Genomic DNA, 14,738 nt, shown 5'->3' with positions numbered 1-14,738 from the left:
GAGGTCATGCAGTCCAGTGCTTCTAACCTTTTACACATCCTGATACACAGAAAATGGTAATATTTAAGCAGGATACTATGGGAGGGGAATGACTACAGGGTGACCTACCACAGGACACTACTCATAAAATCTTAGGCATCAAAATTTCAGATTTTACAAAAGGAGCCATATAAATCCTGTAATGTAATCTCAACTACTGTAAATTTTTGAATAGTTGTGGGAAAAACAGATTTCAAATTGTAAAGAAATTCTGCCCCAGATTCTTCTTTATAGAAATTATAAAACAACAAGTTCCATCCCATAGCATTTTAAATATCACATTTAATTTCAAAACATGAGGATTTGAGCAGGCTGCAGCCTGTGTGGCCTGTGGTCACTGGGATTGGAGAATTTGTGTGGCTGTCTTTGGATGAGCTAAAATGTGTCTGAGCTTTAATCTCTGTCCCTATCCCTACTCTCCTCTTTCTTCCTCCTGCCTCTGCTCACGGGCTGGGCTCAGAACCCAGGTTCTGTTTCCTCATGCCCCTCTCTAGGTCCCTGTCTGCCCTGCAGGAAACTGTCACCTGTAGCAGCTGTCCTGTCCCCAGGGCAACTTGGTTAGGGCTTCTACCCTTCACCAGACTCCAGCTTCACCTTGGTACATCTATTGGCGCCTTGGGAGTCCTTCTTTTGAATGTGGTCTCCAGCTGACATGGACAAAGGCTGCTCCTCCTGTCCCTCCTCGTCTTTGACTCGTGCAGCAATCTTCTCTTTGGTCTATGTCTTTTCTGTTTTTCGTGTTTGCGCTGTCGTGAAAGTGCCTCGTCACTGGAGCCTTCAGATGAACTGGGTGGAGGGGTCTGAGCCCCATGGCCCATCTCCCGGAGCTCTCCGGTGGCATCTTCAATACCTTGAGTCTCAAGAGGGTGATAGTTAGAAATGTGACCGACTTGGGTAGTACTTCCCTTCATCTTGATTCCATTAAAATTGTCAACCGCCACAACTGTACTCCTCTGGTCTTCACAGCAGATAAAACTGAATCCTTTAGACTTCCCTATCTTGCTGTCCCTCACGAGATTCATGTTAACAATCTCCCCCTACACAGAGGATACCTCCTTCCATCATTTCATAAGGAAACCCTCCCAGGAAGACCCAGGCACTGTCCTCGTACACCGAGGGCCAGGAGGCCTCAGAAGCCACCACAACATCAGCCTCCCTTTCACTCAACTCTCGGACCAGCTTCACACTGGTGAATGGACTCATCTCTGTGGGACGGGTGCCACACAATGGCCCCTGGTGGCTGCACTATGCCCACTTCAGGAGGATGCAGGCGGCACCGCTTCCAGCGAGGCCCTCAAGGCAGGTTCCCAGTCCCTGCCCTGCCCTCCTTTGCCATTTAACCATTAACTTTTTGTGGTAGTCCGTTCATCAGTTTGAAAGTTCTAATATAGTCCACTTTCAATATAGAATGACCAGACTTGAACAAAGGTTTCTGTTCTGAAATGGTGCCTGATCGTGGAAAGTTGTAACTCTAGTACTTCACCTTTTTTCCAAATAAAATGTTCTGAAAGCCTACAATGTGCTAGTTTCAATTTGGCCAAATTATAATGGGTAAGCATTTGATATGTTACACAGCAGAAACTTAGACTGAGATTACTTAACATGTTCCCATTATGTTAATCAGGGCTCTCCAGAGAAACAGAACCAATAGGAGATGAGAGAGAGAGATTTATTACAACGAATTGGCTGTCTGATTATGGAGGCCAACAAGTCACAAGGCATGCAGTTAGAAAGCTGCTCCTAGCAGCCATGTCTGCCCTATGTGGCCCTGCCTCCACAGCTGACTGAAATAGCAATAGACACTTGACCTCAATCAGGCCTATTATATTCTGTCTCCTGTGAATTTGGAATCAAGATTTAAACTTTTTGGTAAGCATTGGTTAGTTTGTGGGGGCCTGTCCACTCTGGTGTAGTCTCATGAGTGAAAAAGTAAAGAAAGACTGTCTGCAAGAAAAACAGAAGAATGAGAGATGTAGCCTGTCAGACAGAAAAGGAATGAGAGAGACTTGGAGATGCTGTCTGAGTTGCTGGAACTCTCCAGTCTCTGTATACGAAAGGCTGGTTGTCCAGACTCTCCTAGATTGCTTGGGCTGCCATAACAAAGTACTACAAACTGGGTAGCTTAAAGAACAGACACTTATTGTCTCAGAGTTGTGGAAGCTAGACGCCTAAGTAGAAGGTTGGTTCCTTCTGAAGGCTGTGACGGAAAGATCTGATCCAAGCCTCTCTCTTTGGCTTGTAGATGACCTTCTTCTCCCTATGCACCTGCACACTGCCTGCACTCTATGCCTGTCTGTGTCCGTATTTCCTCTTTTGTAAGTACACCAGTCACACTCAATTAGGGCCCATCACTTTAACTTGATGACCTCTGTAAAGACCCTATTTCCATATAAGGTCATCCTGTATTCTGAGGTAATGGTGGTTAAAACTTTAACATATAAATTTTGTGGGGCAGGGGAGACACAATCTAACCCATAACAAGTACTAACTAAAATGAGAGCATAAATAGAGACTAAATTGTAGAGTGACCATTTATTACTGTTCTTGATAAGTATGGGATATATTTCTCTCCTTTTTACTGAATTTTAACTTTTAAAAGACATTTCATGTTTTCTCCTCCTTCTCCTAAACTTGGCTACCATAACCTGAGTCTGCCTGTAAATCAGTTAAGTTGATAAGTTTTCAAAGTATTACACAATATTTCATAAAGGCAAAGAACATGAACTCTAGAGTTAGACTGAGTTCAAAGCCCAATTCTATCACTACAGTAGTGGTAGGCAAATTATTTAATTTCTTGGTGTCTCAATTTCCACAATTGTAAAATAAAGATAAAAAGAGTTCCTATTTCTTAGATTAAATGAGTTGATATATACAAGATGCTTGCTATAATACAAGTACTATTTAAAGGCTTGCTAGTTTTATAGAGTCTGAGCCCTCGCTTATGCTCTGGCCTTCCTTTATGAAGTTTGCAAGGCTCAGCTGCTGACTGCCTTCTTGGGGAGTTAGGAGCACAGCCTTACCCTGAGGCCAGATTGCCTAGGTTTAAATTTGCCACCTCCTTCCCCAGGACTACAGACTATCTTACTTCAATTTCCTCCCCTGTGAAATGGAAATAATAATGGCACTTATCATAAGGAGTTTGCTGTCATAATTGAGTGAGTTTATTTATGCAAAACACACAGTACATACTGAATGTGCACTTAATGTTGTTATCATTATTACCATTAGATGAATTAACGAGGTGGCAATCCCTGACACTGACCAAAGCACCCAATGACACAGCACTGACTCTGAAGAAGTTCATGGCCAGACCACAGCTGTACTCTTTAGAGTCTTGCGAATTTTCAAAGACTCTCTACTGGAATTTATAGCCCGGGTGAGAGCCCTAGTTTGAATAGCTTTGTATAAACACCATTTAGTTTTCTTTTTTGGTTTGTTTCAAGTGTAATTTTTTTTTTTAATATCACAAGAGCGATGCTTGAGAAACATGAATCCTAAATCTGTCATCTTAATTGTAAGTTAAAAGACAGATATAGCCTCTATATAAAATATCTGTAACCACATGCCATGCAATTAAATATTTCTGCACAACTGTTCCAAAAGAGTATTTTAGTCTTGCTTTACAGGGGGAAAAATGATGTACAAAGAATTTATTGATATTCATACGGTATATAAAAGTACTGGAAATTTGTTGGCCTCCCTTTGGGGAAGGGAATCTCATTGTCTTATAATTAAGAAAAAACTAATTTCCCTCAGGTAGAGAAATCAATAGAATTTATAGATATTTGACAACAATTTTATGACCACTTTCTTCAAAGTCTCTGTATAAGTGGTATGAAGAATACAACAATTACCTGGGAAATATGCAAAAAGATCTATTTTATTTGCATTTCAGAGTAAGCAAAATGACAGTGCAATATTGCATTGTCCATATCATAGAGCAAGTAAGAAATTTAGTCATACCTCTGATAAAAGAGATCATTATGGAGTTTCATAGTTGTATAATTGTGGAAGTCCAATACAGAGACATAACAACATTTACCATAATGGTGCTAATTACTGCATAGTATCCATAACCTTTGGAGTACTGAGCTTAATTCAAACAAAAATAACAGATGGTGTTTCAGGAAAACAAGCCTTTATGTTGCTTTTTTTTTTCCTTTTCATATGTGACTGTTAGAGAAAACTATGTTGGAAGTTCACAGAGACCTAATTATAATTTGTCCTGTATTCTGTATTCTGTATATTTCATTCCGATAAACAGTATAATTAAATTAATGTTATCTCAAACAAGAAAAATATTATACTGATTAAATATCATATGAGAAAACTCATCCTATATATCTTGGCAAAAGTTGCACCACTTGATAAGATAAAAGAATAAGCTTTTCAAATATGTATTGTATTTCAGATCATTATTTATTTTTTTCATGCTCTAAGATTACTTTTGGAAGTTGACCAATTTGGGAGAATACAGACTAGAGCAAATGGAAATACTGGCTATAGCTTAAAACAAGTGGCATCTTCCTACGTCAATTTGTATCTGTCATTTTCCATAAACAAACAAACAAATAAAGCCTGGATAAACCTAGAAAAGTAATCAAGAAACTTGCAAAAAGACACGTGTATAGAGGATCTCATCAGGAGGTGACATGACTTATAACAATCTTGTTAAATTTAAATACATATTCCTCTTAAGTATGATAACTTCACCTGCTGAGTTTTGAAAAGCCTGCCAACTCAACTTGGTGAATTTTAGTTCTTTCCCCCAGATGACCAAGTAGACAATTTTCAACAGAAGAGCATCTAAGTAGCTGTGGTCATCTAGAATGATACTAAGCAGTCCCACTCCTGATCTAAGTCTCAGCTTGACAACTGACATGATGCAGACCTGTGCATCTCCTTTTACACTTACTCTCTGGCTTCCATTTTTGCTCCTCTACTTCTATAAATATCCACTTAACTCCAGTCAGAAGAACTGGACATCAACTCAGTGACTGAATTAAATAACCTAGTCCCTGAATTTTTGGAAACAGACTGAAATAAAATTTTAGTGTATAATATATGGAGCCCAATATATAGCAGACCTGCAAATGCAGGCTAACCTACACTATGTGAGTTTTATTAGTATTAGCTACTACTGCCTAACCCACCATCCAGTTAGATTCTTCATCCTCTCAATAAAATAGCTGGATTAATTTTAATCATCAGTACCCTTGGGCACAAACTATGCAAACTACTTGCCCTAATTTTGTTATTGTCTAAGCAGTATTAGAGGAAATGTTCTAATTCAATTCACTGCATCATGATCAATTTCAAAAACACTGATCAGTAATAGTTGTTCTTTAAAACCTGTCCCCCAAACCCAGTGATATCTATCTGGGTTGATTCAGACTTGGCCCTGCTTTAGATGACCTGTCCAGATTCTTCCCTGCCTTAATGTTCTATGAGTCTCTGTGTAGTGAAAATAACTCATTATCACATACCCTTTGATCTGACCATCAAGACTGTTACAAGTGAGTTGATGTCTTTCTTGGTCATTTGGACAGAGTCCAAAGCACTGTTGAATTAAATGATCTTTATGCTACTTAATGTAATGTTACAAGAAAATTTCAGTGTATAGCATAAGGTCTAATGCAAATATACCAAGATCTCACCTTAGCTGTGACTGCCTCTCCTTGATATTATGCTTAGGAGCTTACAAATAAGCTAGAAATAATTCATTTCTCATATCAGAAGATATAAGGCCAAATTTTGGCTCATGTGATTAGACTGAAGATGAAATTTTCACTAAGCCATGAACTCTACTTGGCAATGGAAATGACATTTTTTCAAAATGAATCACATCATGAAAGCCATTGGTCCACTCAGTGTAAATCCTTGCTGAGTCTACAGATTTATGTTTTCAGTTTGGCCTTTCTTTCAATTACTGGAGAGTTTTAATTTCTTTTCATTACTTCGGATTCTCTCATTTTCTTTCCATACTTCCAGTGCTCTGCATATTTCACACACCTGTATTTGTCCTTGATAATGGAAAAAAAGACTCATCACTTTCTGTGCTCACTCAACATATCTTCATTATCTTGGGAATATCTTCACCAAAATATATTAAAATGTCACTAGAGAAAAATGAATATAGAATGTATGAATATGGCTGGGCTAAATGTGTATCTCTTTCTCATTAGTCAGCATGCAGCCTCTTGGCTGAATGCCTACATTTCAAGCACAGCTCCCCCTCCCCCCCAAAAAAAACAACAAATAGATATGAGACATCCAAATGAAAAGAAAGGTCCTTTTTCTGATTGTGTTAACATTCTACTAGTTATTTATCAATATGTCTTTTCCATAGTCAATTTTTTGCATCTGAGTTAAGCAAATACTATTTGTTCCTTCACTCTACAACTATTTATTGTGCACCCTTTACAGGCACTGGGAAAAAGAATTACAAAGACAGTAAATTCCCTGCTCTCATAAAGTTTACGTTCTAGTGGAAAGCTAGAGACAAACAAATAAATATACAGTATGTCGAGTGGCTGGTGAGAGCTACGGAGAAAAAAATAACAAGGCAGGGTGAGAGCTAGACTGTGCCCTGGAGACAGTGGGAAATCTGTTTTATCTAGGTGATATTTGAATGGAAATTTAAAGAAAAATAATCAAGTCACATGAGTATCTGGGAAAATAGCATCTCTGACAGAAATGTGAGTGTACAATAAAATCTCTTATTAATATGAACTGATTGTGACTGGTTTGGTGGAGAGAAGTCTACTCGAGAGTAATGAACAAGTCAGAACCATAAACTCCTTATAATATTGTATACTATTTCATTTTCTTTGAAATTTTACAAAAGTCCTCTGAAGAGGTTGTTCACTTAACTCTTATACCTTCTGAACTCTTCTAAGTTGATGTTACATAATTGTGACTCTAAACTTCAGTACTTTAAGGACTTTTTTAATGGTTTTTAATCAATGGAGGGTAAATTAGCAAGTTTTTATTATACTTCATAGTTGTTTGGTTACTTGCTGAGAAATTTTTATGCAATTTTTCAGACTGTGGGAGGAAACGGAGCATAAGGAGTGTGACCAGATGTCCTCCTTCTTATTCAAGAGCTTAGATTTCAAGTGACACTTGTGTATTTTAAGTATAAACTGCTGCTTTTTGTAGCAGTGTGAATGTTTTCTATAACAAGATGCTGTGATCTTTGAAAGTGAATGCAAATCCCTATCCTCACAGGCAGTCTCTAAAAGCAATCTGATAAATGCATTTAGATGTTTGAACATAAACAACAAAAGCAAGAGCAGGAAGAGAGTACATGCCAAACGCAGCAGAATACTAAATGAATGGGGGACTTATTTTGTTCTTTGAGAAAAACGATATGCCTCCTTTCTTTCTATTCCTTTCCTTTAGGTCTGAACTCATTAAACGATTCAATTTATGTTTGGCATTTAGACAATAAGCATCATACCCCTTACCTCTTTGACTGTAAGACCAGTAGGAAGGTGAGGGGGGAAAAGAAGCAAAGATTTCCTCTAGAGGTTCACAGATACCTGAACTCAAACAGATAAAGAGTAGGAAAGAGAGTGAGCATTTTTATCACTGGATTTAAGCTTCTTAACCTGATAAAGTCTCAACTTCAACATTGATTTTTCTCTAAAAATAAATAACTTATTTGGAGAAACAGAAGGTGAATTTACACCCCATAGAAATAATTTAGGAAGCTAGTTCCCTAAGGTTTTTCCCAAGACTAAGAAACATTGATCAAAAGTAACAGGAAAATTTCCACCCAAAATAACATGAACTGTTTAAGATTTTACTTTTGTATTTTGCCTTTATTCTCCGTACCGCCTATAAAAAGGGTAGTAGTCAGTCTCATTTATCTTCTCAATATTTATATGTTTTAAATAGTGAAGGAAAAAAAAAAAGTTTCAATGGCCAAAACAAAGAGGGTTTAGATAAAATTCCAGAGCTAAGTCAATTACTGAAGCAATTAAACAGATAATTCATGTGAAAAAATCACAGATGTGGTTATTTGTGGTAAAAGTCATTTTGTTAGATTTTATGCCTATATTTCAGATAATCACCTTGATTCCGTCTCTACTCTTCATGGAGAGATGCAGGCTAAGTAATCTGTGTAACATATATTATCTATATGCTGCTTTTGGTACCATATCTGTTTAATCAACATTTATGCTTGGTTGACTTTTCTTAATTAAAAAAGGAAGATTAACTTAGCCATTAATTTATGATCTAAAAGTGTAAGCTTCCACCTTGCCAAACAAATATCTAGCACTTGCAAATGACTGTGTGATTCCACTTCACTGATTTTTAGTGACAACATAGCATAGTGACCTTAAGAGGGACAACCTGGTGCTAATGTAGTGTAAAGACATACCAGATAATGTTCAGTGAAAAAAGGAGAACACACTATTGCATCTCTGCTGTGATTAAAACTATGTTAAAAGATAAAACAAGGATTGAATGGAAACAAGGGGAAAGTTTAAGTGGATTAGTCTGTTGCCATCATGAGAAGTTGGGTTCAACTAGATTTAGGTTCAACTGAAATTTACAGAATACCTGCAATGCACCAAGCAGTCTGACAATCTCTTTCATCTTTTTATCTCATTAAATCTCCTCAGTGCTGGAAAGTTATTATTATTCTCATTTTGCATAAGGAAAAAAAAAGTTTGAAAGAAGAGACTCAAGATCACACAGCTTTGTGAGAAGGTAAAATGTAAGCCAGGGTTTCTAATTTCTTTCAGGTATTTCCTATAGCACATAATGATTTAAAAATAAATAGATAAAAATAAAAAACCTAACTAGTTCAACTACCCGGTGGTTTAAAAAATACATAATATATGCTATATTTAATACACCAGGCATCACTGTCATTAGTTCTGAGCCTTTCAGGAATTATGTCTTACATTAGGTAGCAGCGCAAACCTGGAAGCTAAGGTGGATAAGAGCTGTAAAAGGATTAGGGTGAAGCATACATACCTCCAAAATATACCTCTGTGAAGAGTCTTTTTCAATTCCCTTTTTTTTTTTTTTGCCTAATAGCAGAAACTCCCAAAAGAATTCAACTATCATGAATCCCCTCTCTAGTTGAGTTTCATGTCCATGAAGAAGATGGAAAAAGACCACTCACACCTGCGTAAACAAACATTATAACGAACTTTCTTATCTCCCATTTGTTCTCCCAAGAATCCATTTGTATTTCTCAAAGAAACCATGTGTTCTTCCCATGGAAAGCTTTCCTTCCCCCTTCCTTTTCCTTTTTAACTTAGGTATATTAACCCTTAAATTTAAACATTTAGTGAATCACATCTTTTGTGTGCTAATATGCATAAAAATAAACTTTGTTTTTTTATTTCTCTTGCTAATCTGTCTTTTGTCAGTTTAATCTGCAGGCCCCCAAACCATGAACCTAAGTCGGTAAAAAAACGAAAAGAAAAGTTTTTCCTTTCCAACAGCTTGGCAATGAAGAGGAGATGATTGGGTCTTCTTGACCACTCCAGAGTCTGCAGCTGAGATATCAGTACCTCTGACCAAGCCAGCAAAGGTAAATTCCCTTACCAGTCAGACTACCTGATCTCTGCTTGGTGTCTAGGTGAGTCAGGGCAGTATGAGCCTGTCCATGTTTTTTCTTTCCAAGATTTATATTAGCAGGAGAAAACATTTATAGAAAATACTTCTTTGGGTATTGTGACTTCAGTTTGAGTACACTTGTTATAGGTCTTTTCCCTCAGAGGGATAACAATTGTGTCCTGTTTGTCTTGTCTCATGTCTTGAAATCTCAGCTTAAATTTAGTGAATGTTCTCTTCCTGGTTTTCTGCCTGTAGTAGGGCACAGATTGTCAGATCTGTTCTCAGAGGTAGCCAACCGACCATTGCCAGTTTTCAGGGAGTTCCTCTAAATCTCTGTCTCTTTTTCTCTAGCTATCTTCAGGAGTGACTTTGGATCATGGAGCTGCATTTTTGCACTCATTTTGGGGATGCCACCTGTATCCATGGTTAAGCAATAAAAAATCTTATTGGTTTTGTGTCACATTTTGGAACAGGTATAGAAAGATCTGTCTTTGGAGATCCTAAATCATCAATGGCCAGACGACAAATCGTTTGATTTGGAAAAACTTTAATACTAATATTTAAAAAGAATTTTTAGAGAGCTCTTACACTAAACAAATGTCCTTTTTTTGTGTATGGAACAATCAAATTGAAAGGACAAAAGTCTCACGGTTAGCCTAAAAGAGTCCCTTGACAAAACTAAATAGCAGAACTCAGATATACAACAAAAATTAAAATCTACACCAATCATAAACCCTCCCACCCACAGTAATTCTGTAGTGGTGCAACAAGCCAGATGGCCCCCTAAAAAAAAAATCCTCATCACTAACATAACAAATGGCCAGACCCTCTTTTAGGCCCTCCTGTAAATAATCAGAAGCTGGCCTTTTTGGAGGCTGATATTCAGGGCCTGATGGGAGCTATTTTCGAAGCCTTTTTTCTGCAGGTTAATTGGGCTAAAGGGTAACTATGTATTCATAAGGAGAGAATACATCCCAAAGCCTTTGTCAAATGATTGATACACATATTCCAAAGGCACACAGCTCTAAATCCAGAAGCCCCAGAACATAGAAATCTTTTGATTACCACATTAGTTGGAAGTCTCCCTGACATAAGCCAAGATATTGCAGAAAGGACTGTCCTGTACTTACTAGAAAGAAAAACTTGAATAGTAATTGCCCTAGGCCTCAGCTTCCTCAGTCAGGCTCCTCTGAGCCCTCTTCTCACGGGTATTAAGTTTCCAACACATGAATTTCGGGGGAACACATTCAAACTACAGCAATTACTAAACATGTTTAAGTATTTCTACTTTTGTCCTCTTATTTTTACAAACAAACTAAAGATATTTGAGTCTTTTTAATAAATGTATTCTTTTTGCCATATTGAAAAATTGTACTATAAGGAAGCATATGCCTCCGGAAATTATGAAATGGTATATTTATAAATTTGCTAGTCCACTACAGAATACTGCCTTAGGACAGTCAGTCCACAATTGTCTACTTCATCATTTTCTCTGGAAATTAAGGTTACTAAAGGTTAAGAATTGTAATAAATATATATAAATTAAGCTACTAGGAATAAAAAGCATGAGGAAAAACTCTGTATGCAAAGTATTCAAAAAATGTAGGATATGTTTTTGTTAAAGAAAAAAGAGAGCAATCTGTCCTAAAGAAATTGCTTAGAGGTTATTTAAAGGTTGTTTCAGAATGAGAAAGAGGAAAGTGAAAGATAAAAACCTGAGTGGATATAGAAAGTTGTAAAAGATTGGCAGGTAAAAAAAAAAAAATAGAGAGAGAGAGAGAGAGAGAAAAGGAGAGAGACAGACTCATCTCATGTGGTCAAGCTGGCTAAGATTAATGGATTTACTATAAGGCTGTAAAATGAGCTTTAATAGCAATAACATACTGATGCAAAATGAAAGTTTGGCTTTCTTCTTCTGTTAAAAGAACAAAGTTTTCTTAGATTATTAGTCTGCTCTTCATAAGAGATTGTAACAGATTTTTCTTTGGCTTGTTTTTATGTTGTCTTTATCATATCCTCGTCACCTAAGAGAGCCACGTCCTCCCAATGTTAAAAGAGCTAAGATTCTTTTTTATTTTTACAATTATGTTATGTCCTATATTTACTTTTAAAATCTTTATTGTCATTTTGGTTGAATAAATAAGTATTGTTTCATAGTGATTTTTAATCCTATTCAATCAAGTGTCTAATCTTTGGACATTTTTGACAACTTCCCAAAATCAAATTCTAAATGAAGTCTTCTTGACCTCAAACAGACTTTGAGATTTCTGAGAGGGCCCCTGGATTTGTTCTCTCACCTTGCAAAAAGAGAGATGTTAAACTAATTAGGTTTATTTGATATGCTAAATTTCATGGGAAGCATCATCAAATGAAAAAGATGTGTAACTTTCCTAGGTTATATCTATGTGAGTACATGTTACTAATAAAAGTATTTCAGGAATTATATAACGTTAATAGCAATTTGACAATGTCCTTGTTATGCATGATATGTCCTGGTATAATGTTATCAGTCAAGATTCCAGTTATTATCTTCAAAATGTATGTCACAGAAACAAAGAAGTCCTTATCAATTACATTATAATAAATTCTGATCAGATCCTTTACCATGGACATTTTATGCCTTTTGTCATTCACAAACAGTTATTGTTCTACTCAGATGATTTCCTAAAAGCTCTTGCAATCAGGTACAGGCCAAATTGCTTCATCTTCAACAAAAGGGACTGTCTCAGAGAACCATGGAATAGACTATGACAGGTACTCTGAGTTAAAGTCTTCTGATGACATTATTTAAATAACTTTCACATCATACCACTGAACTGAGTAAGGATTTCCAGAACTAACAAAGATGCCAATAAATTCATAAAACTGCTAATCCAAGATCAAGCAGACAAGAACTAATTATAAGAGACTGAATGAACTGATGAAGAATGATTATGATTTCCTTTATGATTCTTGCTTTGGAATATTGCTGGTTCCTTAGTGTTCTATTTTCTGAATATAAGGAACCCCTTTCTCTTTTCTCTTAAACTAGCGAGAAATCACAAAAATTTAGTAGATTATATCTTTAAACAAAAATAAAGCATTAATTTACTTTTCTTTACCTGATCCCCTAGAATTTGAAAACTCTTATTGAGTATTTTGATTTTTGTGGCAATACAGTTATTTGCATAAGTTCAATAAGATTTAACAGGATATTTTAGTCCATTTCTTACTGCTATGACAGAATATATGAGACTGGGTATTTTATAAAGAACAGAAATTTATTTCCTCACAGTTCTGGAGTCTGGGAAAGTCCAAGGTCAAGAGGCCAACATCTTGTGAGGGCCTTCTTAGTACATCATCTTATAGCAGAAGGCAAAAGAGCAACTCCTGCAATAATTGAATTAGTCTATTCAAGAGAGTGATGTCCTCATGATCCAAACACCTTCAGTTAGGGCCCACCTCCCAGTACCACTCTATTGGGGATTAAGTTTCTAATACATGAATTTGGAGGATACATTCAAACCATGGCACAGAACATAATTGAAAACACTGGTTATATCATCAACACTTTGACTTGGAATGTCACATTCGAGAGTGATGTGCACAGAACCAGATATAACCAGACAGTTTTAAGGAACAGGATGAATTTGTGGAGTCAGTGCTCACAAAGACCTCTTGGAAAAACTGCCTTGATACCTGGGTTATAGGGTTCCAGCATTACAGTTGAGTCATTTCCTGGTAGAGCCAGGAAACTTAAGGCCATTGAGGGACTTCAAAAAGAGAGGAATTCACCTAATCTGTGGTACTACAAAGGAAGTCTGATGGTGAATTTTCGGTTTGGCTTCTTAACTTCAAAAGAGTTTTTAAAGTCCAATCTGAAATTCCTTATAAAAGTTCCAGCAAATCAAACTTTAAAAAGCCTGTGTGGTCAATTATCATTCTTGCTCCATTTAGGTAAATTTTCAAGTCATGAAACTAGACTTATTTTGTAAACAAGAGTGATCTTACTTTAATTACTTTAATTTATCTTTGATCAAAATGGGGGTGATTGAAGAGAGAAATTTTGTGTTTCAATGGAAAACTATAACTCACCCTTGTGGGTTATCAGATTCTAGTTCTGTTTCTTGACTTACTTTCATCTCTTTCTAAAATGGACCCTGAAATCTAGTGTGCATTTTGTCAGTAATTAGCATTTCCAATTTTTCTCCCACCCTCCTACTGACTTGGCATCACTGGGAAGTTCTGGAAGATGAAGCTGGGCAACTTGATACATTTCAAAGGATTTATCACCACCACAGTGTGGGCCACTCAGAAAGTTTACCAGAACATCTGCATTTTTCATGCTTGGGTCCAGGAAATAACCATGATTGCAACCACTACCATCCTCATTGCACCATCTAAAGACATTTTGAGCCCAACATCTAGAAATCTTCTCAACTGGCTGCACTCTGGCCTCAAGAACAAAAGAAAACAAACAAAAAACACTGGGTTCATAGTCTGTTCCAACTATTAATCTGTACTTTTCTTTTGTTTCCATAGAAATGCCGCTCAATAAATGACTGATTGCCCACACAATATAAAGTCCTAACTTTAGTGGGTGCCTTATTCTAACCTACACCACCACTTTCTGAACTGACACACAACTGTTTAACTGGACTCATGTATTCCCAGGACTGGAAGACAAGTTCAAAGGAAAATGAGGCAATCAAACAATAGCTCCTTATTTGTGGTACTTCTAGAGGGTTTCAGATGGGGGAAATGATGGGATTCAGAGTATCTGGAATGTGGGGATCCACTGTGAAGAGTCTTTTTCTGAATTTCCCCTTTCTGGCTAATAGCAGAAACTCCTAAAAGAATTCAACTATTATAAATCCTTTCTCTGGAGAAATATTATGTCCATAAAGAAGATGGGAAAAGACCACTTGCACCTGCATAAACAAATATTATCACAAATTCCCTTATTTCCCACTTGTTCCCCTAAGAATCCATTTGACTTTTCTAAAGAAACCCATGTGTTCTTCCTATAGAAGCTTTTTTTCTCCCTTACCTTTCCCCTTTTAAGTTAGGTATGTAAGCCCCTAACTTTAATTAGTAAGCCACTTCTTTTGCTTGTTCCCAAATGCATATGAATAAAC

At 36.7% G+C, this 14,738-nt stretch overlaps 1 protein-coding gene across 1 annotated transcript; it reads right to left on the bottom strand.

Moving 5' to 3' along the window:
• Nucleotides 1-629: 629 nt before the first annotated feature.
• On the bottom strand, nucleotides 630-1,242 carry LOC103601485 (RNA-binding motif protein, X-linked 2-like). The gene is given in 2 exon segments (XM_008585900.1): nucleotides 630-1,077; nucleotides 1,079-1,242. Coding segments are annotated over 2 exon segments (612 nt in total).
• Between the last annotated feature and the right edge of the window lie 13,496 nt (nucleotides 1,243-14,738).

The sequence above is a fragment of the Galeopterus variegatus genome, unplaced genomic scaffold (genome assembly GCF_000696425.1).
Source record: "Galeopterus variegatus unplaced genomic scaffold, G_variegatus-3.0.2 Scaffold3752, whole genome shotgun sequence".
Lineage (NCBI taxonomy): Eukaryota > Metazoa > Chordata > Mammalia > Dermoptera > Cynocephalidae > Galeopterus > Galeopterus variegatus.
The sequence above is the reverse complement of the archived record's forward strand: the minus strand, read 5'-3'. Positions and strand labels throughout refer to the sequence as shown.